The sequence below is a fragment of the Urocampus carinirostris genome, chromosome 5 (genome assembly GCF_059441175.1).
Source record: "Urocampus carinirostris isolate Australia breed hairy pipefish chromosome 5, RoL_Ucar_1.0, whole genome shotgun sequence".
Classification (NCBI taxonomy): Eukaryota; Metazoa; Chordata; class Actinopteri; order Syngnathiformes; family Syngnathidae; genus Urocampus; species Urocampus carinirostris.
Window position 1 is genome coordinate 29,313,721 of NC_142353.1, and position 27,219 is coordinate 29,340,939.

General features: G+C 36.8%; 1 protein-coding gene across 6 annotated transcripts in view; it reads right to left on the reverse strand.

Annotated features, from left to right (window-relative positions):
• Positions 1 to 27,219, reverse strand: part of mctp1a (multiple C2 domains, transmembrane 1a) — a 166,113-nt gene that overhangs the window by 86,000 nt on the left and 52,894 nt on the right. For all 6 annotated transcript variants that reach the window (XR_015850527.1, XR_015850528.1, XM_088336399.1 and 3 more), the window contains 5 exons: positions 17,124 to 17,217; positions 7,655 to 7,757; positions 7,112 to 7,214; positions 6,006 to 6,107; positions 5,645 to 5,719 (listed from right to left, as the gene is read on the reverse strand). Coding sequence is in view for 4 of the 6 variants with exons in the window: in XM_088336399.1 (XP_088192525.1) it covers positions 5,645 to 5,719; positions 6,006 to 6,107; positions 7,112 to 7,214; positions 7,655 to 7,757; positions 17,124 to 17,217 (477 nt within the window). In the remaining 2 variants the exon portion in view is untranslated. The remainder of the gene's footprint in view (positions 1 to 5,644; positions 5,720 to 6,005; positions 6,108 to 7,111; positions 7,215 to 7,654; positions 7,758 to 17,123; positions 17,218 to 27,219) is intronic.

The following is a 27,219-nucleotide window of genomic DNA, read 5'->3' on the forward strand; positions in this document are numbered from 1 at the left end:
GAAAAGGCTTTAGATTTTATGTAAAAATCACGGTGACATTCGTCTCCGGTCGTGAGTAATAATTGTGTGATGAGGAGATCAAATCAGATGCATTTTCATGAGTCATCACTGGTGATCCAGTGGTTAGGGCTCCTTCACTGTCACGATCTGGGTTTCATTACCATTGCATCCACCCACAAAGTTTGAGCTGAGAAAAGGCAAAACAACATTTTATACCGATTTTTAATGAAATAATTAAGGGTGCGCATTATACACAAGGGCATGCTATAGACAAATAAATACAATGTGTAAAAATGTAATTTAAATTAGCGTATTTCCGAATAAAACTATATTGTTTTACTGGCAAATGTATGTTCTCAAATCAAATATTACTTTGCCCATTATAGAGGCGGTGTGCATCATTTTAGGTGTCCTTAAAAAGTTAAATACTCTCCCTGTAAAATGTGTTAACAATGCCCTTATGTATTATATTCCACAGCTTTTATCTTGCATTTAGCAGAGCTGTTCTGGACAGAACTCATTTTGTTTAAAGAATTGGGCGTGGGGGAGTGCTGTGGGGTGAAGTCATCCTCATTCCTACGGTTAAAAAAACAAAACATTTCAGTCAGTGTAACATTACAATAGTGAAAAAGCCTGGTTCTCGTAGAGTCCTAACGCCAACCCAAACCCCCAAAAAGATGAAAAAGAAGAGTTTATTCTAGCGTGTCTAAGAAACACACGCACTTATTCGTGCATCATGAATTAAGCCTAGAATATCAAAGGGCTGCACAGACCACAGATTATTGCAAACTGCAGACTACACCATACTCTGATCTAAAACCTACATGAGGACAAGGAAAAACTCAAAATCTCAACACGAGGTAAATGAAGAAACCTTGAGAAGGGACCGCACATGGGGAAATCCCCTTCCAGGATGACCAGGCTGCAACAGATGTTGCAATAACAAATAATACACAGATATTGTAACTGTGAAATATAGGTCATTCAAAAGCTACAGAAGAGATGTGTATTTTAAGCCTCGATTTAAACAGTTCCACTGAGGTTGCAGATCGAATCTCCAGTGTGCACTTCACAGAAATGCGGTTTTGCTTTACAAATGTATAAGATCTGCCCATGCGTGTCAGTTTGCATTAACTTGTGAATTTATTTGCAGCACTTCGACATTGCAAATGGAAGAGCTGCTTCAACTATTGATGCAACAAGTACCATAACTGCACATATGAGCTTAAGCTGTTCCAGTATCGTGCTCATAGCTCAACTTCCTCATGTAAAAATTTCGATATGGAAAACTAACTGGTCCATTGCCGACCTCCCAATGTAAACCCTAATATCTCTAAAACACATCTTTCTGATCACTAAAAACATTAAAATAGTAATTAAACATTAGCTGACTGAGGCTACAATGTTGACACAAACCAGGAGATGATGGCTGAGGTTCCAAAAGCTCCCTCAAGTATTTTCTTATAATTTTGGTAAAACAAAAAACAACAATTTGGTAAAAAAAATAATTATCTGCAATATTTTATATTGCAATTTGTAGAGAGCAAAATGCCTCCAAAAAGCAATTTTAAGTGGCCGTGCCATCACGAAGAAAGTTGTCGGCGGTTCCTTTTTTCCTCCAACTAATCAGCAAGCGCCAGTCAGGTTTGCACTGGCACAAAACATCCCCTGGGCCTCTTGGTGACATCATCATTGTGAGACGCTGACATAGGTCATCCTTATGAGTCAGAGGTGAGATTGAGATCCCGCCACTCGGGGGTGGTCGGGTGCATGAAAGCTCGAAAAAACGTCCTGCGGGTAGAACTGCCGAGTGACGTGTGTGGCGGGCCGTGGCTGAACGTCCACTATGGAGCCCAAACGGTTGCTTATATGACATGTGTCAGTAGTTGGCAGCCATTGTCTGACAATATTTTCACGGCTTTGTCTAAGGGCAGCATTAAACATTTTTGGAGTTTTTCTAAAATTGGAATAATACTAATAATAACAACATTGATAATAATAACCATGTCATGTATTGTAATGTGGAACATTTAGATGTCCTATAACATCAAATCAAAATCACATTCATTCGTTTTCCGAACTAGTTATACTAACTAAGGTCGCCGGGGTAATTGGCCCATCCAAGCCATGTTTTTGGCATATAGGAGGTTACCGGAGTTTACGAAGGAGCGGGAAGAACATGCAAACTTTACACAAAGAGGCCGGTAACTGAACCTCTGAACTTTGAGGCGGATGTGCTAATAGCAACACACACTGGTCGCTACTTTAACGTTTAACGCAAATAGTCATGTCGATCCGCGTGCAGAGTAATTAAAACTATCAACCCACCAAATGAACCAACCCCGTAGTCTTGGTGTCGTGTTCTTGACTTAGAGATCCATACATTCTCTCCAGTTCCAAAAGTTTTTCCGTCGTGGCAACTTTGTTTACCAATCTCCACGCTGAGTGCCACTAAGCGCAAACATTTAGTTTGATCCATCTTTCAATGTAACTTCAGGAGGCGAGAAATCCTCATTTTGCCCGACAGGCAACTTCCCCTGCCCGAGCAAACCACACTGATTTTAATTCCAGGGTACTCAGACCTTTATAATAGTCAAATTCAAGTACTTTTTAAGGACTTTCAAAGACAAGTTTTCAAGTAAAATAAAAAATCCGGATTGAATAATGTAATTCACAGAGCCACAAATATGCCTGCGATTTATTATGTTTAATCTTGCGTGTGCATTTATCAAGAGATACAATTTATGATTCATAGGTCAATGTCATACAAACTAATGCCAGTTGCAGGTAATAACCATGGAAGAACAAATGCAATGACAAAGCAAAGCCACTAGAGAGCAGTGTCAGCATCATTAGTAAGCTGACTTGTTGAGGCGCGTGGCAACAGCTTCAAGCATTTACAAGCACTTCACCCAAAATTCAGGGAACCTTTCAATTTTTAAAAATAACTTAAAAAGCTCAAGTACCCGGAAGAATTCTGTAGATGAAAATAATGGAGCTTATTTTTCATCTTGTGTGGCCAGACCACTGATTAAGAAGAGAGTTGTTAGCGGCTTTTTCTCCTCCAACTAATCAACAAGCGCCAGTCAGGCTCGCGCTGGCACAAAACAGCCCCCGGGGCCTCCTGAGGGCCAAGCCTTCCCAAGCAGCCAGTGACATCATCATTGTGAGACACTGACATGGGTCATCCTCACGAATCAGAGGTGAGATGGAGATCCCGCCACTCAGGGGTGGTCGGGTGCATAAAAGCTCGAAAAACCGTCCTGCGGGTAGAACTGGCGAGTGACGTGCGTGGCAGGCCGTGGCGGGATGTCCACTACGGAGCTTGAACGGTTGCCGGTATGTGAGGCGGGGCGGCCCCGGCCATTCAGTCCTTTGTGGCGCCGCCACGCTGAGCGGTGTGACAATGAAGTGCAAAGCAGAAGGACGGGCAATCTACTTATGCGCCCCGCCATTGACAGCTTGACATTTCTATTCAGGCCGACGCGAGGCGGCTGACAGACAAGAGGAAGGGAGTGGAGGGGAGAAGAAACAAAAATGAAACGCGGTTTGCTCTCTTCAATCACCTTGTTTTATCTGAGCAGCACAGTTAGCAAGGCAGGAAGCGCGCTACCGCGATGTGAGCCAACGAAACCATGCTTTTGGAATTCCCCATGTATTCATAATTTTTTTTAAATTTCAAGTCACTTTAATGAGATTTATGTGTGTTTATTTTCTATTAAAACCATGATTTCATACTGAAGGGAAAGTAATGGCGTTTGTACCGTAGAATTAGCAAACGTAACATACACAGTAGCATGGCGACATGTTAAATCGAATCAACAGATTTTTTTATTTTAAAGAAAAAAAAACCTTACCTTAAAAAAAACAGATGTCGCATAATAATAATAATGATAACAGATTTATATGAATCATAACATTGAGTATTCATTTTTACGTTTTATACGGCCTGCAAAGGACCCAAATAAGGTATTTCCAGTAGCACATGTGACTTAATATGTATGCATGCATGTATGTATTTATAGATTTGGACAAAATGTGTTGGACTCAAGTGTATTTTTTCTTTAAAGAGGAAATTATCTGATATGGCCAAGTTTCGTTTTATTGATTATATGGCAAAAACTATATACACCGTACAAATAATTTTTAACCGGCAGATAATTTGCTTCTTCGTATCAAGTATTGTTTGTCTCTTTTTGAAGCTGAGAGCTATATTTTGTTGCTGATTAGCGCAAAAGGGCTACTAGTTTGATTTGCATTTCTAAAATGTTAATTACTGTGTTGTTAGTATGTTATTACTCTATTATTACCAGATTGTAATTATTAGAGATTGAAATAGGCTTAGTCAACCATGAAACATTACACCAGTTAAAAATCTGATTTCTAGACTATCACAATGACTCATGATATATTTGCAGATCTAGTCCGCGGGATTCTCAGGTGGTGTTAAGGGGCAATCTGGTGCCCGTAAGCACCACATTGGGGACCCCTGGAATACAGAAGCTAAATGAGTAACTTATTTCTTGCATGTAAACGTTAAACTTACCAAAATAGTTCTATATTTTAGTTGTTTTATAGGTCCTTTTTGTTCGACAGAGTGTTTTATCAACTAATTTCAAGCATTTTGTACAGTTGCACTGCAATAGTCCAGGTTGAGGAGTCAAGACAAAAAGCAGTAAGGTACTTAAAAAGTTTTGTTCCGCTGGCAACATTTTTTTCTCAATTTAAATATGATATCCAAGATATGAAAAAAATAATACATATTGTTCCATACTAAATTATTTTAAGTATTATTTTCTATTTTTACATCAAACACAAGTTATGTAAGAATAAGTCAAAAACATGTTATTTAAAATAGGTATTTTAATCTGCGGGACGATAATTTATTTTTTGTAGTGTGTGATGTGGAGCACAAGACTTTAAAAGGCTAGGGCAGGGGTCACCAACATTGTGCCTGCGGACCAGTTCTGAAAATAGCTAACTAGTGATGGGTCATTGTAATTTACAGGAAATTTGACCTCCAACTGCCACGTAAAATCGTCAACATAATCATCGTTTTTAAATAAGTGACAAATTGTTTCAAAATTATTTTAAAAAATTAGAGTGTAATTTGTATATATATATAAATTAATCAGTTCCCTGACACAAGCAGACGTTTTGATGGTCGTATTTTAACTATCTTTAAAAATTACAACGTGGTAGTACTATAGCAATAACATGAAAAGTAAATTAAAAAATGCATATGAACTGGTGGCCCTTTGCACTTATCAGTAACAAAATTATCTATCAACTTGCAAACAGTTGTCGACCCCTGCTGTAATTTATATTGTTTAATGTGAAAGGGCTTGTAAAAAAGAGGATATGTGACGCCACATTCGACCCCGGATAAGCGCAAGATAATGGATGGATAGATGTCACATGTATTGAGAACTCCAAAAAAGATAGTGTAGGCCTCTTAATTTTTTCTACAAAGTAACTAATGTGACACTTGTATATTTTAACTCTACAGTAATTGAAATCTGGTAATAACCTAATATTAACATAGTAACAATATAAGTTATTTTATTATTATTGTCATTTGCGCTGATCAGTAGCTCTTTGCTTCAAAAAGGTTGCTGACCCCCGGAATAGAAACACAATTGACCTGTTTGGACACTCGTGGCTCCTCCTCTATGTACTTTTGCTCGATGGGGATCAATGTCCTGAGTCCAGCTTTTACCTGGAATATAAACACAATGAAAACCGATTATAAAAATGCTGTCTGTTATGAAGCTGCAACAAAAAGCAAGCCAACGAGGGTGGAGTAATAAAATGGCGGCTGCGACACACACACATGGCGAACAAAGGATTGCGTGATTAAACCCAAAACGAGGCACACTGGACGAAAAAGGAGATTGAGGGGGAGGTGAGGATAAACGGAATTATTGAAACAGTAGCAGAGAATAAACTGAACATGAGGGTAGGGGACGTGTTTTTTTGTGCGAGAAAACAAAACAAAGACTCACAGCGTTAAAAATCACATCTATTTCGAGAAAGATGACCCCTTTGGTCGGCCCTGTCAGCTCCTTGCTTTTCAAGGCGTAGGCTTTGCGTTCTCCATTGCGGATCTGCAAAAGAGGGGGACATGACAGCCATCTGTCTGGCGATACCCGACTGAATGGGCCACCTTTGAACCCGGCATTGACAGGGAGCCCAAAACAACTGTGGCAACTCTGACAAGTACCTGTTCATTACCCACAGAAGCCCGACTCTGTCAAAAGGAAAATAGCCATCCAGGGGAATCACGTACGGTCACCTGACGCACGTATGGGAACATTTTCTCACGGGATTTCATTTCATCTCTCTATCGGTGTCATTTTTTTCTCACACTTACGTTTGGTTTTAGACTCGTCAGTCTTCCTTACCTTTCCATCAATGCAAACATATCAGCCTGTGTGCTAAAAATAGCATATATTTTTTAAGTCAAGTCAAGTCATGTCTATTTGTGATGCCTTTAATCGCAAAGAGTGTCAAAGGGCTGCAAAGACCAGAGATTATTGCAAACCACAGATTTTTATTACGCCATTCCCTGATCTAAAACCTACATGATGGCAAGGAAAAACTATAGTTATTCTTTTCATGCTTCAAATGAGATAGATCAATTAACATAACGAAGACAAGGCTTTTGTACCCTCTTGTTTTTTAATTTTGTTTTTAATCCCTGCTCTGTGTTCTCCACAAAAAGAATACAGTATAGCAAACCTGTAGCTAAATTGTAAACAGATATTTCTACACAATTGTTTTTGTTTCTGTCTTTGTACATTTTTATTTTATTATCCAATATATTTATTTGTGCAAACGCACATGTCTAGTGTTTCCCTGCCCTCCAGTAGTTTAACCGATCTGTTTAATTCACTGCCCATCAGTAAACGGTTAACATCTTGCAGTACAATCAGAATTATTATAGTATTAAATAAATACTTGCTACACACTAGTTGTTAACAAAGCTAGCTGCTATGTGAGAGAAAATATCAGCTGAGTCAAGGCCAGCAGCTTCCAGAAAAGCATAAATGGGCCCAATGGAAAATCTAACTATATTTCAGTCATTCCAGACAATGTTTACATTACTCACATTTAGCAAAGGAATGGCCACTTTCCCCAGGAAGTCTGCACTTCGGTCTCTGTCCTCGTCGTAAACGGTGACCTCAAGTACTGAGTGGATGTCCTTCACGTTACTGGAACACAACAGTGAGCAGAATGTTAGCTCTTTAAAAAGTCATGATGATTATATGTATACTGACTACTGAATAGCTGAAGGTATAGCCCATCTTTTTGACATTCTCAAGAATCTAATCCAGCAGTGCACTACATTTCTAACAAGAACAAGTTAAAGTGAACTTCTTGGTTAAAGTAGGCTATTTAGATGGGTTGAGTTATGTATAGAAAAAAAGCTACGCGGGCATTGCGCACTCAAAGAATGATTAATTAACGTGGGTCATTTTTTTAACTCAATGAAAAATATGAAAGAGCAAAATAACGAAAAAATGTTTTTTTGTTTTTTCGTAGCTTTGAGGGTACTAAGTCCATACGCTAGAAAAGCTATTTGAATGTCATTGAACAATTATTTGTTTTGTTTTTAAATGAATATTCATGCATTTGTAACAACAATACTCACAAAGTGAAGACCTTGTTCCACTCCGGGTTAAGGTTTTTGTAAACCGTGTGAGTTTGAAGCCGATCGTTACTCAGCTCTACTATACAGAATGGATCACTCTTTCCTAAGTAGGACAAAAAAGAAAATACATAATTCAATTAAAACTTTATTTGTACCCGGGCAACACTTGAGGGAAAATACATCTGTTGTACAACAAGCCGTTTTAACTTGGATATTTTGATGCCTTAAAGCACTGTGGGTCTTGTAGTACAGATACAAATAATGCGCTCAAACTCCAGCTAACTCGCTAAAAAAGCTTCATGTGTATTTGTTGAGTTTTCCAGGATATTTCTCATTCTCTATCATCCTTTATTTTAATACCAAAAGTTAAATGTGGAGAATAAGTCATTTTCTTCTTAACGACGTCGCTTTTGCTTGCCCCCCTGATCGGATTGCTCGCAAACTGCATGCAGAAGGGGTTATTTGACTGTCAATAGTCTCTAAAACATCTAAAACATGAATTCGGATTGCTCAATCAGCGCCAGGAAAACAGAAGCAACTTCTCCGATTGTTACTGTACTGCCTCTCTTAAAGCAATGCAAAAATTCCACGATTGGCGCGAAAGTCCACAGAATAAAATACGCAATGCAACGAGGACTCAAAAGTCGAACCGCAATATGGCAACAGAAACGAAAAATTTGGTCAACAATTCCTCATAAACACCAGAAAAAGACACAAAACCATAATGTTAGGTATCAACAATAAAGCTCAATGAAATCTTAATTGAATGGAGTCCCCGAGTGGCATTTGCGTTTGTACACGAGTGTGTCATCGATCCGTGTGATTTTCTTCAAATGTTGTGACAAGGGCAGGACATTTAGTGGGCGTGCAAAGCAAATGTCAGTGTGATCAATGCATTGCCGTAGGTGTTCCTTCTCATATCAGTCGTTGTGGTGGGGGTTTTTATTGATGTAGCATGTTTGGAGGGTTATCGACAGCTGTGACTCAAACATACAACTAAAAGACAAAGACCCGAGAGTGTAATTCTGCCTGTGATTTATCCTGTTTAGATGTGTAATTGTTATCCTGCTTATCACGTTCTATACACCATGATTAAAGGTGTTTTTCTTTTCACGCATTATGTTGGAAAATAATCTTTTTTTTTACTTGCAGATATTTTTTTCCTCATTTCAAGTATTAAATGTTTTTTATAGGGACGTATGATAGTGGTTTTTCACTACCAATACGCATACCTGATTAAAATCTTGCCTCTGAAGTCCAATAGATTCATTTTCTTTAATTGCATGCTATATTCAGATAAAAAGAAAATCCCACACAAAATCTAAATATTTATATTGATATTGTTATTTTTGTTTACATTTACAATGACATTATACATCTTCAGCATATATCCAATACCTAGGGTTGAAGACTAGAGCCCTCTGGTGCTTTACGCATATTACAGAGATGTTAAGAGGAGACGCAGCCAAGTTGTGCTGCAACTTTTCTGAAAATGGCAAATGAGGAACATAAATGGTAATAATATTTCTGACAAGTAGCGTCGGCTTATTGAATAATCTTGTGTAGTGTGGTTCCAAATGATTAATTATGGGGTCTTGTTTTCTATGAGTTGAAGGACTTAATTACATTGTACAGACATGTAGTGCTATGCTAACTGTTATTTAATAATTCAAGGCTGTATTGCAAATAAGTAGAATAGTACTGTTTCAAAGTTATTTTTGAGGCATAATCGCTAGAGAGAAATAACAGGAACCCAAGGGCAGGGAGGCCCAAGGCTGAGCGAATAATGCCCGCCCCTAGGAATCTAATTGTATGGTGTTTCCCGGAATGCACTCCAGACAGTCACATAGGCAAGAATAGCCATCATCTTAGAATGCGAGAGAAGATAGCCAATAAGCATGTTAAGAATCAGATTGCAGATGTCATGTACCCAATAACATGGGAGTGGGTAGTGTTTTTGTAGTCATGATTTAAATATTGGGTCTGATAGCTCTTTGGGGCTCCTCGGGAAAAGGTGTCTCTCCCTGATGGTCACAGGGAAGCACAGATTGTATTGAGACTTTTTTGCTGTTAGGAATAAAATCTTGAGTGATTCGGCTGATTGTTTTCCTGGTCTTCTTTCTTACAGAACGAGCACAAATAACTGTTAGGAAAGGTGAAGCTAAGGTTAATATTGGTTTGAATGGTAAAAATATATGTTCAATAATTTGGAGTCAGACTATCAATTTGAGTATCGCGATAAAGACTTTCAACTTAACAGTCGGAATATTATTGGTCGGATAATCATAAGGAACCACTAGTTATTTCACTAGATGCTCGAAATTTTATTTTTAAGTGTTTAGAAAATATTCTGCCAGTTGGACACAGATATTTTTAAATGCACGTTACTATATTTTTACCAATACCTTTTGTTCGGTGTAGTGCTTTAAGGATGAAACTTTGCAAGATTTTGTTTTGTAGTTTTGATAGATATCCAAAACAAAAAGCTGTCAAAAGTGATATTTGATGACATTAATAGTAAAACCAAATCAAGAATTTGCGGGAAAAATATCATTGCTATTTAAAAAAAAGGAAATGCTGTGTGAACAGAACGATTGGGCCAATCACAGTAAGAAATTTAAAGCCAGTTAAAATTATACATTAAAATGGCAAATAAGCCACAGATAAAAATAATCTATAAATGTAATTGAATTTCAATCAACTTAGATCACTTTCATCTCTGCTTATAAGGGTTAAAATTTCAAATCACATCAATTTGGAGCGTACAGGGCATTAAAAATATCCAAATTAATTAAAATAAATTGTAAATAAATGAAAATAAAGTGTGGAAAATAACATCACGACAACCCCCATTTTTAGGGCCTGATGGGCTCTGGATCTGCCGAGTCTGTGGTGAACTTTCACCCCATTGGGCGCCGGCACCAGAGGCGTCTGTCTTAACCATTACACGCTCACATTTGAGCTGGCGTACAGGTAAAGCTCCTCCTGCATCGGGTCATGTCTCAGTGGAGCCTCGGGTGGCTGTTTGGAGCCAAAAAAAAATCATTTCTGGCCGTCCAAAGATAAGTGTGCAGGATGAATATGGCACGGATGAAGGAACGGCTGTAATTGACTTGTTGATAGCTTGAACTTGCTTGGGAGTTGGAGGTGCTCATCACAATTAATTAGAATTGGAGACTTTCTGATGTAAACTCATTTGCATTTGCCTGATGTTTCATCACTTTTAACCGATAGTGCCCTTGACCTGGAAAGAACACGAAAAAATATGAGATTCCCATTTGACGACAAAAAGTTGGATTCAAGACGTGCTTATTGAATTTTAGGTGTGAACTTTGAAAGTTCCACAATAATTTAAAGGAATATTCAACATAAGCATTAAACATTTGCAATGTTTAGGAGGGAAAACACACTTAATTCACTCACCGCAAGTTTTCAGTTAAGGGGAAAAAGATGACAATTTTTTTTTAACAGAGATGAAACTTGTTTTCAGTAGGGATGCATGATATTTTTTCCTACCTACACTTGTAAACAATAAAATCCTGCTTCTGGCAACCAGTACCGATAATGTTCTCCCGTTTACTGCATGCTATATATAAAAAAAATTCAACCCAAAAAACAAATTTTATGTGTGTCCTCATTTCTGTATTTTTGTCTAATTACAATGAAATTATAGAACTTTCGTAAACATGTCTTTAAAAACTAAAATTAGAGGGATTAAAGATTAACTTTATTGATAAATCAGTCACTATTAAATTTTTTGTTATTAAGAACTATAATGACAAGATATTATGAGCACCATAACACTGACATATAGAATTAAAAATATAAACTTCCATAGGTGGCGAGCCATTAGCTGCTGAACCCGACCGCACCGCCATTTTCAATATAATATAATAATAATAAATAAATAAATAAATAAATAAATAAATAAATAAATAAATAGAGAGAGAGAGAGAGAGAGAGAGAGACATTGCAGGAAGTGCATAGTTATTATAGGTGTGATCATTATGTGAAAATACTCCTAAAAATGCTCCAATATTTAATATGACACATGCCTTGACAAAGAAAAGAAATTCACTTATTTTCTTTAAAGTAGCATTATCTTGGCATTATCTGTACACATTACTAGCTGTATCTTTAAAAAATATATATACAAATGCTGATGCCGTGAGCAGATACTACATTGGGCAAATTGGCCAATTATGGCTGCAGAAACAGCAGTGCAGTGTCTCATAGCAGTGCACTTGAAACAAATTTGCTAGCGATGATTTGCTAAAGGAGTACAAAATGTTAAAACATGTACAATATAGTTTGTGTATGCTTAGTACAGAAAAATAACACATTGTGTCACAATTAAGAGAGTTGTTTGTGAATTTGGTCAGGCAGCTGTTAATCTTAAATAATGTTCTGTTAACAAAACAAAACCCAATGTACAAGCTAAATTTTAGAAGTCCGTTGTTCTGCCAAAACATCCTACCCTCTTAAGACGGCCTATCATAGGCTAATCTGACAGTCGTATGTGCCAAAATATCTTTCGAACAAGTGAAAGAGTCAAATAATACTAAATAAAACCTAAAATCGTAAGTATCTGAACTCACCACTTTCAACTGAGTGTATCACCGATTTTAAAGGTAGGTTAGATCAAACCATTTCCTGATAAATCCCAATCAGCCTGTACACTGGATATTGGAAAGATTTCTTGATGGGTGGGAAGGAATTTCAGAACACCATACAATCACAACAGCCTGAGCTATGCGACTGATCATGGTCAAGCTCTCCAGTGCCTCGCCCAAATTATTAAAAGGTAGAGAGGAGATACGGCCAGGTAGTGCTACTACTTCTATAGAAAGTCCAAATATTTTCTAATGAGGAATGTAAATGTTTAGAATCTTTCTAACAAATCTGTAGTGGGTCCTACACATTACAGGAAGATAGGAAGGAGACAAGACCAAGATGTGTAAATACTTATATAGAAAGTAATAATATGTCCTAATAAGCAACATAAATGCTTAGTACCTTTCTAACAAATAGTATCGGCTGATTAAATACTAAACCACGGCTCCATGTGACTAATTATCTGTCTTTTTTTTTCTTTATCGGGCATATAACTGATTTCATATTATGCCCAATAACTATCGGTCCGATAATTATCGCCCATCCCTAGTTTTTTGTGACGCGAGCTACTTGAAAGAGGACTGCTGTTAAAAAAGAAAATGCTAATAGTACTCGAAAGGACGTGAGATTGCGAACAATGCATTCCTATTGAAATGTCTCACATCTCCTCAAGGAGCAAGACGTGGGACACTGTTAGCTTTTGAGACTGTTTTCAGTTATCCTTCTCGTTCCAGCCCACAAAAGCTCTTCAATTAGAGTAAGAGAGGGCCCAAGCGCGACACAGGAAAGAAAAGCGAGAGCGCACACAAGAGAGCAGACGGAATGGCGGCATGAATGGAGAGCAGAGAGGCTGAACTATTTTTCTCTCCCTGACCTCGCCTCTCACACTGCGCCGGGTCTGTGTGTTTGTCTCTCGCCTCGTTCCTGACCCTCTTCTGGGCTCAACTGATAAAATGGGGCGTGCTGGCACTGAGGGGTCGTTTTGATCATCTTCTTTCACTATCTGGTGCTGAAGGAACAAAATGGACGTTCTGGGAAAATGTGTCTTGCCGAAAAAATGAGGATTCATAAGTTAGGAAGTGGTACCTTGACATACAAGTGATCATCCAAGTTTTTTGGAATATGTGTCCTTGCTCTTTCTTAATTTCTTTTTTTTCTTCTCTATGACAAACAGCATAGTAATTCAAACCTCAATTTCACAAAACGCAGATCTCCAAAAAGACTTGACATGCTGTGTGTTGCTACCCTATGTTAAAGTATGCTGTCCAAATAAACATAACAAAGATACTTTTCTTTAAGTACTGTATGTTAATATTCACAATTAACGTTGCTTTAATATGTTGTAATAAACATTTACGGTAGGCCCCCGGGATACGGCTTTCCCTCTTAATGACGTTTTTATTTTACAGAATACTTGTGGAATAGGATGTACTATCCACCCCTCTTTACAGCATCTTACCCAACATACATCAACAACAAATTTTGTTTTCCCAAAAATACATACAAATATATAAATGCTGATCTACTATTGGCTTGCGTTAAAGCATCACGGAAAATATTTATGCTACTGGGTGAACTATCTCCCACAATGCATTTCTCTGTCTCAGAATCCCATGTGATTGGCTAAGACTGTACAGGTCGTCGATACAATACTGTATTTTATGTACTGTATTTATTCACAGTATGTCACAAGGCTTTTAGCGATGAGCAAAATAATGATAACCATTGAACTTGCGCATGGCTACATTTGCTATGTTGCCTGGCCTCCCAATGAGTGACTGAAAGAACCAAGGCCTTACTTGTCTCAGTCTGTGTGATTTTACTAAAGCTGACAAACTACAATGAGCAGCACAAATAATTTAATTAAAGCTGATCAAATATCCATCATCTGCACCCCACAGGGGGCTCATCCCAGCTATCTTTGGGCATTGGACAGGAAACACTCTTAACTGGTTGCCAGCTAGTAGCAGGGAGAGAGAGACAACCATTCAAATACTTACTCACACCTAGGGACAAGTTGTCTGAAGGAAACCCATACAGGCAAGGGGAGAACTCTGCACAGGAAAGCTGGTGGCCGGATTTGAACCCATGACCTCAGAACTGTGTCGCAGATGTACCGAATCTTACTGCAATATGTATTCTGTGTAGCACTATTTAGTTACTTTATATAACACGCTATAGTGGGCATTTGCATGTCACACTGGGTATTTGTATATTGTATTCTTTTGGCTTTATTATTGTACTGTTCTCAGCTCAGGGATGCTGCTGGAAATGTGAATTTCCCTTCAGGGATGAATAAAGTATCTATCTATCTATCTATCTAACCACTTAGCCATCACTGATTAAAAATTCGGTATGAAGTCATTGTATAATTAAACACTATGATAGGTGCAGGTTTGTGATAATTGTATTGTTTTATTTTTGAATTTGATTTTAAATGTTATAATTATTACTGGTTAACTATTAAAGTATGTATTACAGGTCATATGGAAAATAGCAATTTTAATGCAAATTCTAAGAAAATACTGTATTGATGTTTGAACATCAAACAAGCCTTTCTTCAAATATAGCCATCGCTTGTTGTTGTATTATCAAATTATTATTGTAATACATTATATTGGTTTGGTGACAATATTCACTTCACGATTTTATTCACATATCAAACATGGCATTTCTGTCAATTTTAATTTTCTATGTTCTGTTCATTTTTTGTTTATTCTTGAGTCTCTCAACTCCGTATGAAAATCTAAATAGTGGCTTATATGAAAAGCTAGTTTATAGAAGGAATGATAAATATTATTTTAAAAATGTTTATTTCAAATGTTTAAACAGCAAATTTGTATCTTTTGAATATCTAACGCGTACACTTCTACTAACTGCTATTGACGTCAATAAATGATTTTCCTGGCTGACAAATGATGAAACCTTTTGTAATGGTTGATGCCAATGTCCGTATAAACAGCAACTATAGAAAATAAGTCTGGTTGTTCGCGATGTCGTTTACTAGATGGTCAGCTTGTGGAGAAGTGGATACTTATGAGTGAGGACAGCACATTAACCATTTATAAATTAATGCATTCATTCTAGTGGTGAAACAAGTTGTCATAATGTTAATTCATGTTTTATGAAATAAATTATCTTTATTTAAATGTATTTATTTCTTTTATGCAAAGCTAGTTTAAAATTTGGTGTGCCTTATACAGTATATGAAAAATATATCACAAAAGACTATCTTTGGAGGTGCGCCTTATAATCCGGTATTGTAATCATTTTCTAAAACTATTCGTCATTGCTTTCATGTAAAAAAAAAAAAAAAAACATGATTGAAATTCTGACACAATTACCTCAGAGAAAACATGCTTTCAAGATGGCAAGCCAACAGAAAATGAACAAACAACTTGGCAAAAGGTTTTTATTTTTTTCGCTTAGCCATGAAGCGTCGACTGAACGATGAGCTGTAAAACAAGGTCACGGAGTAAATTTAAGTTGAAATACAAGAGCCATTAGCCGCTGCTCTCCGACTGCCCCGGTCGCAATAACCCAAATCAAGAAGTTCCGCTTTGTAGCAGCCAACGCACACACTTTGTCGACTCCAAACTAGATAATGCAGAGTGAAAAACTAGGCCTGTCCATTGCAGACCTAATTAAAACCAAGAATTAATGGAGGATTCGGCGGGAAAGAGGAGGGAAAGAAAAGTGGAGGAGTGTTAGAAGGGGGGAGATTTGTTGGTTCAAATGCACACGTTCTCTCTATTATTCAAATGAGCCCCTTATACCCACAAAGCCCCCCCCACCCCCCACACACACACAACAACACAATGGCAAATGTAGCATCAAGAAAAAATACAGTGCAAAGAAGATTTAAACGGACTCTTTTAACTTCCTGCAAAACCGTAATCCCTCAAAACCTAACTTAAAAATGAGTATCTCTGTGTGACACATGAAGTGATGATATGGTGAAATCCAATAGCGAAGTTCGAAGAAAAAAAAAATGATAGAAAAAAAGTGTAGTTCTGTATTTTGGTCTTTAAAAAACCTTAATGATTTGAATAAATAATGTAGTCTTTTTTATAAAATTCCGTCTCATTCCAAAATGCATAATTTAAAAAAAACATTTTATTTTGTGTAATTGCACATTTTTAGATCTTTGTTGTAAAACTACTACAAGTTAGCTCATATTTTTATAAATGATGACATGAGGCCAAAATTCTAATTAGAATTAAAATTGTATTCATTATCATTGATAAAAACCTAAAGTTGTTTATAATAATAGAAGTGACACTTTAAGATAAACATGTAATAAAAAATTATTTAGATGTGCTGTACAGTATTTGAACTTTTCTCCTCATAGACGCCATTTTCTGGCTCCTTATGTTGCGCATGCTACTACGTGCGCTTGAAAGAACACTTTTTTTATTTTTGGGTTGGCGTTTGTACTGTACTTGAAACAAGCCTCTTCCTGCTTTCATCATTCTCATGCTACACTAACAAAAAAACTCCACCTACCTAATGTGCCCGAACAGCTTTGCTAAAAGTAAGATAAAAGCAGGTAGGTGCAGTGAAATATAATTTAGTAGGGCGATTTCAACTCAGTTGGGCATTGTTAACATACTTCATAGAGAAAATATTCTATCTCCTTTCAACTTTTTAACGAGACCTAAAATTGACGCCCTGACTTTAAAATGTTAAAAAAAAAAAAAAAAAAAAAAATAGAATAGCCAATATTTACAAGGTAGTGCTTGTATGGATGGTGTATGTACAAAAACCTTGAAAATCGGCCTGGTATGAGCCTGATAACGATATCTGGTATCTATACTTTGGTAAACAACAACCCATTGTAAACAAGAGTTGTCACCTGTGACGTCGGCCGCCATCAGTCCTTCCGCCCGTATGACTTTTACCTGGACCATTCCGACGTCTTTCACGTTGTGCAATGACCTCCACAAGCTCTGCAAAGGCACAAGGACGGGGGTGAAAGGTCAAAGAGGCGGAGAAATTAGCATTTAAGAAAAAGATGGGTCAATAGCCTGACATTTCATTAATGGAGGAAAAGGGTATGAAATGTCCTTTAGCCATCCTTTTTTCAAAATATAGAGCTGGCATTTATAGCGTGCTCCAATAGGAGGACAAATGAGCATATTTCCCTTCAAAAGTGTGCTCAAAATGTGCCTTTTAGGGATTGTTAGTTTCTGTTCTGAACTGAAACTGAAATAGAATGCGTTTGTTAAACAGTGATACCCGCGGTACTCGACCAAAATCTGTATGGGACCTGTGTTTAAACAACAAATTGTTCAAATACCGAAACATCTTTTCCCATAAGAAATAATTGTATTTATTTTTATACACTCTTACACATTCCAAAGTAGAGTTTAGAGTTTACTCTATACATAAATTGGACAACAACAAAAACTGAGAATTACGTGCGAGAATTTAATCACATGAGAGCTATTCACCAGATAGAAAAAAATAAAGTATTAAAAAAGAACATTGAAATATATATATTGTAAGTACTTCTTCATAATGCCAATTTCATTTATGGATCTTTGATTTGAAAAAAAGGACACTGAATCATTTTTTTACACAATATGCTCTAAATGGAAAAAAAATAAAAGTAAATGCCCACTACATTTTGGGAATTGGGATTTACTGGACGGATAAATGTGATTGACCAAAATAATTTACAGTTTACAGTCAGACAATTTTGCTCATTTGAAGTATGTTTATTTATTTTTGTCAACTAGAAAAGTGAGTCAAAATACAATAAAGAGTAGAAAAACAAAAAATGTAATAATAATTAAAATATTATAATTACTTTAAAAGAGCAAAATTATTTGGTATAGCAGATGGTATAAGAAGTAGACAATTTTAGTTTTTTACACAGAAGAAAACATCATTATAAATGAGCAAAACTATCTTAAAATTAAACAAAGTAATATCTTATTTCATTATTACTATTGGGGCACAGGATTGTATCGGTTATATGTATATCAGTAGGAAAAAAATGTAATCGTGCATCTCTACTTTTTTTTTAATTTAAAAAAAAGACCCCAATAAGCATACTTGCCCAAAACACTCAGGTACAAGGAAACCAAATTGAGGAGCGTGTCAGCCTGTCTTAAAAGCAAGAGTGGCGATGCACTTCACTTCAATTTATTTCTCCATGTCTGGCAATAACCCCGCTTGTCCCCACAGGAGTAATTATAATTTCAATCTCAGTAGCCAGGCTACAGACTTCATTCATTATGACCAACTCCGTTAGACTCTGCCTGTTTCCGCCGATATCATTGTCCGAAAGCTCTGAGGAGAGGATGGGGGGGGGGAATGAGAGAGTTGGAGGATCTTTGTTTAAAGGTGCGATTACTTTTAAAATAAACGAAAAGAGAGAGAAAGCTAATCAAAAGCATCCTAGGAAGGAGGAAACATTGTTTCGGTGTTGTTGGCAAGCTGGATTTTTATTGTCTTTCTCAAGTGGACACCCAAGCCTATTTCTAATAGTCTAAGAATATTTATTTCATGAGTCATCAATGATTTTAAAGCTGGAACCTACTTTTTGTTACTGATTAACGCAATATGCTACTAGTCAATTACCGCTGATTTACTTATTCGCATCTTCGCAAACGTGGTGGTATACTTCTTTACCTGTCTTCAGTTTTTTGGTAGGGTGAACAACACAATAATGGAAATGTAGAGTTTTAAAAAAAGAAACAAGATTGCCCACTCCTGAAAATTTTATGGTGCAATATTGGCATTTACCACTAGATGGCAGACATACCTCATTGTGGCTACCTTGGGTCAGAAACTACAAATAAAACACAAATAAGTCGAATAACTTGTTTGGAGTGCAGGACAAACATTAATAAAACTGCAATATTGTAGAGAATTAGTCATTGCATTTAGGCATTATTGTTGTTTTTTAATGCACAAATCACTGTATAATTTTAATTCATGTATTAATTAATGTATTCTTTTTATTTTTTTTTTATTTAGTTTTAGTTACCATGATTACATTTTGTATTATGTACTTAATTGATAATTGTTTTATTTGTATTGATTTGTTTGTTTAAACATATTTTTACTGTATAAAATTGATGAATTTGGTGTTAATATTTTGAACAGGATCTTAATGTATGTCATCAATATGTCTCAAGAGAGCACTCATCAATTAAGTTGAACAAGAATATCTTAATTCATAAGATGTAGTCTTAGTACAGTTGGGTGATCATTAGTACAATTTCGAGCGTTCCTAAACGTAGGAATATATTTCTAAACAGTTTTCAAAATTAGGTACAAACGAATAAAAACATGTTTAAATATACTACCAAAACTCCTGCTGAATCGACAACTAAACAAAGAGAAAAAACACTATGTGGATCAAAAATAACTTCCAATGTGAAAATCACACTTAGCCCGAAAAAAGCACCCAACTCTTTGTTGCAGCATATGGCCAACCTTTTTAGGTTGCTCATCGATTACATTACTGCCAGAAAAATTCATGTCTATAGCCGTCAATGGCACTGATTGCGGTGAAAAAAAGCTGTCTGTCCAAACCTGTCAACGGCATTGCATTTGTTAACATACCCTACTGTTCAAAAGTTGAGGATCACACAGAAAATTTGCGTTTTCAATGAAAAACTCAGACTTTTGTTTATCAAATGAGTTGTCCAGTATCTGTTTTCTTGTGCCCATATGAATCTATTAATTTTGTTGGCTTGTCTCAGATATGGCTTTTTTTTATTCTGCTTTGAAGGCAAGCATGTCAGAGTCACATCTTAGGGCCCGGTCACACAGCCGTTTGCGTCTGTATCGCGGGAAAAATTTTGCGGGGTTTTTTTTGCCCGTGGTTGCCCGCGATGGAAAACTTTTGAGCAGGTAACATGTTTATTTTGCCTTTTTCTATTCAAATCGCTCGTATTGAAACTGTTATGCACTCTACCATAAAGCTTATTTCTGCATAATAAGCTTTACGGTAGAGTGCATAACAGTTCTCAAAAGTGATTTATATACGGTGTGCATTACCGTTCGATTACGTTCACAACAAAAACAAAGACGGAATGGTTTAAGTTGTATTACATTCCCAACAATTGCAAGACGAAGTGGATTTGGTTATATGTTCGCCATTACATTCCCTAAAAGTGAGATAAAACGAGGTAAAAGTGGTTGTAGTAGCGAGGGGAGGCAAATCTCGGCAGGGATGCATTTCTCGGCATAACACCGGGCTGTAGAAATCATAACCGCTCAAGACACAGTCCCGTGAAGATCAAGATTTCAAGCTATGGCCGAAGAAGCCGATATGTTATTATTGTAATAGTTTTTCATTTTTATTTTATTATCTTGTAATGAAATGAAAATAAATGTCAAGAAATAAAAATGGATTAAGACGAGGTCACTACGGTGACGGGGATCCATGTCCACCCCTTGACGTCTCGAGCACAACTGACGTGTGCTCGGCAAATCGCGCTGTTTGACCGTCACACGCGTAACACGCTAATTTCACGTAATAACACCGCGATACAGGCGCAGAACATGCTATGACCGTGCTCCACCCACGATTACCCGCTGAAATTTCGTGTCCTACCCATGTGTAACCACGCCCTGGGCGCGGCCAGAGCACGTCGTTCCGCGTCATTTCCGCGTCATTACCTCGTGTGCCGCCCGCGGTTAACACGTGGTCTAAAGTTTTGAGCAGCGCAAAACTTTTTCGCGCGGCCAACCGCGTGTGAATTTCCGACCGCGTGTAAAGCACTGCTGTATCTCGTCTATATGGCGATCTCAAAGCGTCCAACAGCGTCTGCTTCACAGGCAGAAATTTCTGGCCGTGATTCAGACGCAAACAGCTGTGTGACCAGGCCCTTAACTGTAGATGTTGACACTGGTGTTTTGCTGGTACCTTTTAACCATGGCTAGCATCTTGGAGTTGCCTCTAAACTGTAGATGTTGACACTAGTGTTTTTTTGGTTACTGTTTAAGTAAGCTGCTAGTTTAGAACCTGTAAGGAGTCTATCGATACAACTACTGACTCCAATGTATTTGTCCTCTTGCTTGGTCGGTCGTGCAGTAGGGCCTCCCACTTCTCTTTCTACTCTGGTTAAGCCCTGCTTGTGCTGTTCTCTGAAAGAAGTAGTACACACCCTTGTAGGAGATCTTCACTTTCCTGGCAATTTTATGCATGGAATACTCTTAATTTCTTAGAACAAGAATAGACTGTCAAGTTTTACATTAAAGGTATTTTTCTAGCCATTTTGAGAATTTAATCAAACCCTTAAATGTGATGATCGACTAGCTACAACAAAGGGCAAGTTCACAACTTCTCAAACCAGTAAAACTGTTTTCAACTGTGCTAACATAATTGCACAAGGGTTTTCTAGTGATCTGTTAGCCTTCTAATGCAATCAGCAAACACAATGTACTATTAAAACACGGGAGTGCTTTTTGCTGGAAATGGGCTTCTATACACCTATGGATATGATGCATTAAAAAACAGACATTTGCAGCTAAAATATTAATTTACCATGTTAACAATGAATTGAGTGTATTTCTGTTTACCATATTTTCTGCACTATAAGGCATTCCTGATCTTACCGGCGTGACCTCAAAGTCTTTTGTGACATTTTTCTCATATATTAAGTGCAACAAACTAAAAGGCGCGAAAACAAAAATGTGTCATATTGGCACATTAATTGATTAATCAGAATATGTCAGTGATCACAAATACATACAATTGCATAACTTTAAAGTGTGGTGAGCATCAGATCCCATTCACGACATCCCTAGGGATGCAGAAGAGGCAAGAAAAGACATTAGCTCTTATCTCATCTTCCCACGATTTTAAGTCACTGTGCCATATTGTTTATTTAATTAGGCCGGGCCGCGACAATATTGTTATTAATTAAACCGGTCCATGGTACAACAAACTTACAAAGTTTGCATAAGATTCTGAACTGAAGGACAATAAGGGCAATGTTGGAAGTAATTATTTAGTTCTAAATTGAATAAAGAGACCAGCATTGTGGGAAGTAATTCAATCGTCCTGAAAGAACGAAACCCCATTTTCTCTACTCTAAAATATCTGGTAAATATAGTGTCATAATGAAATAACACCTAATGCCTTTTCCTGGTGGATTGGAACTGCCGCAGTCCATGCTGTGATCTGGGTTTGATTACTGTTGCATTCAAAGTTATGCAATTCTGAACAACCATGTCCCTGGTGGCTTAGTGGGGAGGAATCGGTGCTATCTGGTTCGATGCCTGTTGCCACAATTGCTTAGCAATGGAGATCAGCGATAAAATTATTGACAGATCAATAATTGCACAAACATTGTAACACAGTTCCAATTTTACCTCTATATAAAACGCACTGGTTTATAAGGTGCACGTTCAAATTTCTGTCGACTTTGGGGTTGTTGGGTTTCTTATAGTATGGAAAATACAGTTTAATCTTATATACATTAAAGAAAACAGTGATTTTACTTCAAAAATAAGGAATTTCTAAGCGACTCAAAACTATTGAACAGCCGTGTATATTAAGGTTAAAAAAATGTATCTGACCGTCTGCTTGTGTCCTTTATCCTAAGTCGTATGTGTGAGAGTTGCCCCCACTATTTGGCGGAGGTCGCGTCGTCCTCCCCTTCCCTTCACCCGCCCCAGGCCCATTAAGAACCATTAGTGTGTGTGCTCCTTTGCCATCATAATCCATAAATCTCACCCTCTCCTGTTGGGTCTGTCGAGCCACCCCCCTCCCCACCCCTACCTTTGAGAAAGCGGTAATTAGCGATGAAGGAAAGGTTACAGTGAGCAATAGCGCATCCAAGGCAATTGTCACTAAGTGTTGGGACGCTGCCGGGAGCATTTCAAGTAGTTGGTCGGGAATAGGGATACTGTAATCTACTGTACTGCAAGTTGATCTTCCTAGTAAAATGAAAGAAAAAACATTTTCACTGTTTGAAGACCTTTTTAATCTTGGTTGGAAATATTTCCTAAATTAAAAATTGGGTCCAGGTGAGAAGGGTGTGTAGGAAATACCAGATTTATTTAAGTATAACACGCACACAATATCTGTGTATTATTTGCCCTCATGTAGGTTTTAGATGAGGGGATGGTGTCACAATAGTCTTTAATATTAGTTTGCAATAGTCTTTGATCTGTGCAGCCCTTTGAGACTCTTTGTGAATAATTGCTATACAAATAAACATGACTTGACTTGACACTTATTTTATAATTAAAAATCGGTATAAAATTTCGCTTGACTAATTCTCAGCTCAAACTATTAAAAGTGACAAAGGTTGTTGAATACATGCAGCCATGATTTAAATTCATGACAACTTTGAAAATAATACCAACATAAAATTTACAATATATTTATTTAATGTCCTTAATTGTCAGATACAACAAATAGTTGTTTTCCTCGCTGAGCTTCTTTGTGTTTATGTATCTTTCAGGACAATTTACTGTTTTCTCCATTTTATAACATTTGTCTCTGGTACAGTGAATAAAAATAGTGTAATAATGACATAATATCTAATGTGAGTTACAGTACTCCTGCACGCGCTAACTACACAGATATTATTTCAAATGCACAACGTTAAAGGCCCAATTCACTCTAGGGAATCTCACAATACTCCCCTACGCACCTCAAAATTGTTTCTCCTCAGATATTTACAATTCCCAATGGTCACTCTTTTTACTTTAAAACGGCAAATTTATCTTAAAGGTGAGATGGTTTCATGCATGAATTATGCAGAATGATCTGATCCAGGTTGCCGATATTCTTTTTGGGGAGGCCGGAGAGCAGGGAATTACAATAATCTAGAGGAGATAAAAGCATGCCAGTTGTTAAATCTTCCATTTACTAACTTCGGATGAATTAACTTTTAAAGTGTTAACTCATCAACACTATAGAATGTTGGGACCGAACCCTCCCAAAAATTGATACACTGAAAATTAAGTTAAGTAAACACAAATTGGTTTCAGACAAACAATTTAGGGTGTTAATCAAACACTAATTTATTTTATCTTATTTGTCTTACTGTGTACTAATCAATTAATTAACAATTTATAGACTCTTTAATTAAAACAATAATAGTCAATTATGGAATTGTTTTGTAAAGGAGAAAAAAAATATCTTAAAACCTACATTGACAATATGTACTGCCCTCCACAAAATAGAAAGCCGATTTATTTTGACTCAAAATAAAACAATTCACTCAGATTTAAATACAAATGTCTAATTTTTCATGTTTTTTTAAAGAACAGTTTCGTTCACAAGCTTTATCTCGACAGAAGTGATTTTCCAATCTATTTTTATCTTTTTAAAGTTATACAGTATTTATGATTCATTTGAATAATCAAAAGAAATAATCAATAATTCATTGGAATATTCAAAATATTATGTTTTTCCAGCCCTAAAAACTAGCATAAAACAATGATTTTAAGTTAATAGCAGAGTTTTAGTGAGAACTGGATTTTAAAATTGGTTAAAAAATAATGCGATAACACAACTCATTTGGTGTATTACTTTCAGAAAATTAGAAATGGAACACAGGGCATTGAGCACTTATTGTACATTACTCAAATCATATTTCATAAAGAACACGTTATCCCATTAGGTGACTAAAAGACAACTTTTATCAGGTGGGAAAAAAACATACTTATTTAATGAGTGGCTGGTTTCCAGTCTCTTTTTGGTCACGTAATGGGAAGCCCACAATGGAGACGGACAAAAGGATGATGACGATGAGTGAGCTTCTGCGACGGGAAGTATGGTCGAGAAAGGAAAAAAAGTAAGGAAAGCAAGAAAATTGGGCCTTGGGCCGAGCAGAAAAACGAGTTGTGAGAGAGGTGAAATAGCTTTTTCTTTCCATTTTACACGCCTTCCCTCCCAGTGCAACCCTCAGCCTTTACCTCTCGCCCCCTATTACAAACACACGCACCCACAAAAACCTTTTTTGTGAGCGCATCGGGGCAGTGTCGCTTTCTCAGTCGTATAGCGCCCCCCTGTGATTGCACGCTGACTGCAGCGACTATCCGACAATGAGGCACACGTTTGAAACACTGCAGTCAACTAAAGGGCGTTCTGAATCAGTGTTTCTCCATTTTTTTAGACAAAGCACACTTCTTTTTCATTAAAGAAAATCACGAGGCACACAGTCCGTCAAAAATGTTTGAATTAGTTTGACATCAGTTTCATGTTTTTTAAGCTGAAATCAAGTTGCACAAATTGACAGAAAAAAGTTCCTTCATATAATTTGTGGTCACAGTGGCACAGGAGGTAACAACGTGTATTTCTTTTGGTTAATAATATTTCTGTAATTTCGGATTTTTCACAGTTCTACTTAAATTTTATCTCGTTTTTCTATAAGAACAAAAATATTATTAAAAAGAGAAAACATTTATTTTAAAATTATTTTTTTGGGCAAAATAAGAAAACAATTACAATATTTTCTGCACTACAACGTGCCACCGATTATGAGGCATACCCCCAAAAGATAATCTCCGATACATATTTTTCATATATAAGGTGCACTGGATTAGAAAGCGCATTGAATTAAAACAACAGTAAGAGCTAGGGTTGCATAATACAGGATTCATACACATTTTCATGGCCAAATTCAAGCATCCATTCATCCATCCATTATCTGCAACGCTTATCCTCAGTAGGGCCGCGGGAGTGCTGGAGCCCATCCCAGCTGTCCTCGGGCAGTAGGCAGAGGTCCCCCTGAACTGGTTGCCAGCTAGTCGCAGGGCACACAGACACAGACAAATCACTCGCTCATTCACACCCAGCTACAAATTGGACTGGCCAATTAACCTGACATGCATGTTTTTGGGAATGTGGGAGGAAACGTGGGAGGAGTGCTCGGAAGAATCCTATGCGTGAACGGGGAGAATATGAAAAATACACACAAGTTTTTTTAAGTTAACGTTAATGACTAAAATAAAGTTGCTGTCTTGCTGTTAGCACATACTTTTTTCTATTTTGAGCTGTTCCTATGTATGATTTTCGATGTTTTTATGTCAATAAGATGCTATAGACTGACATAAATTCTGCCATTCAGCGTCAACAGTCCACACACAGCTTGACTACGTAACACTTGTTTGCGAACACAGAAAGGGCTCTATAGGTGTTAGGTAATTAATGAGTTGAATACGGGAGACAAAAAAAGAAAGAACCAGAAAAATGCGCCAAAATTATTACTTATTTCAATTATATTGAGTGCTCCAAATCACAGTGCGTTCAATATTGCAATCTTAGAGACTGTTGATCTTTTGCTTTTAGTTTTAGTTATTTTAATGTATATGTTTTGCAGAGGACATGTGTCTAAATTGGTGAAAATAGAATTGTAAGTTGTTTTTAAAATGTTATCATTTATTTATAGCGCTGAAGAGTTAATATTTAAAAAAGATATTTTATTGTTTTGTATTTTATGGGGTTTTGTGTTGTTGTCCGATTTTGAATATTTTCAATGTTTAAAAAAGCTCAAAATGTGTATTCAAAAAAATTATTTTGTCGATCTGTGAATATTTTAATTTATATTTCATGTGTTTTTTAAGGACCTTCTACAAAACATGTGAAATTCTGAATTACTAAATAATTTGGTGCATAATGATTATTATTATTGAAATTATATCTTTAAAAAAGCTGTTTGTGAGCTTTTCTCTGCGAGCTGGGCTGAAAAAGCTGGTTTTCTAAATAGAGCTGTAGGGAGTGGTGATGCTTCACATGACAACACCATAATGACATTTATTGCATGGTCTATAGAGTCAGACTGCTAAGAAACAGGGCAATATGTAACAATTACAAGCATTTTCAAGCACTTTACCCAAAATTCAAGCATTCTCCTGACCTTGAAAACTCAACATTAAAATGAAAGTATTTTCAAGAATTTCAAGCACCCGTACGAACCCTGATAGAAAATAAATAAATACGTTTCAATGGAAATTATTTCTTTCATAGA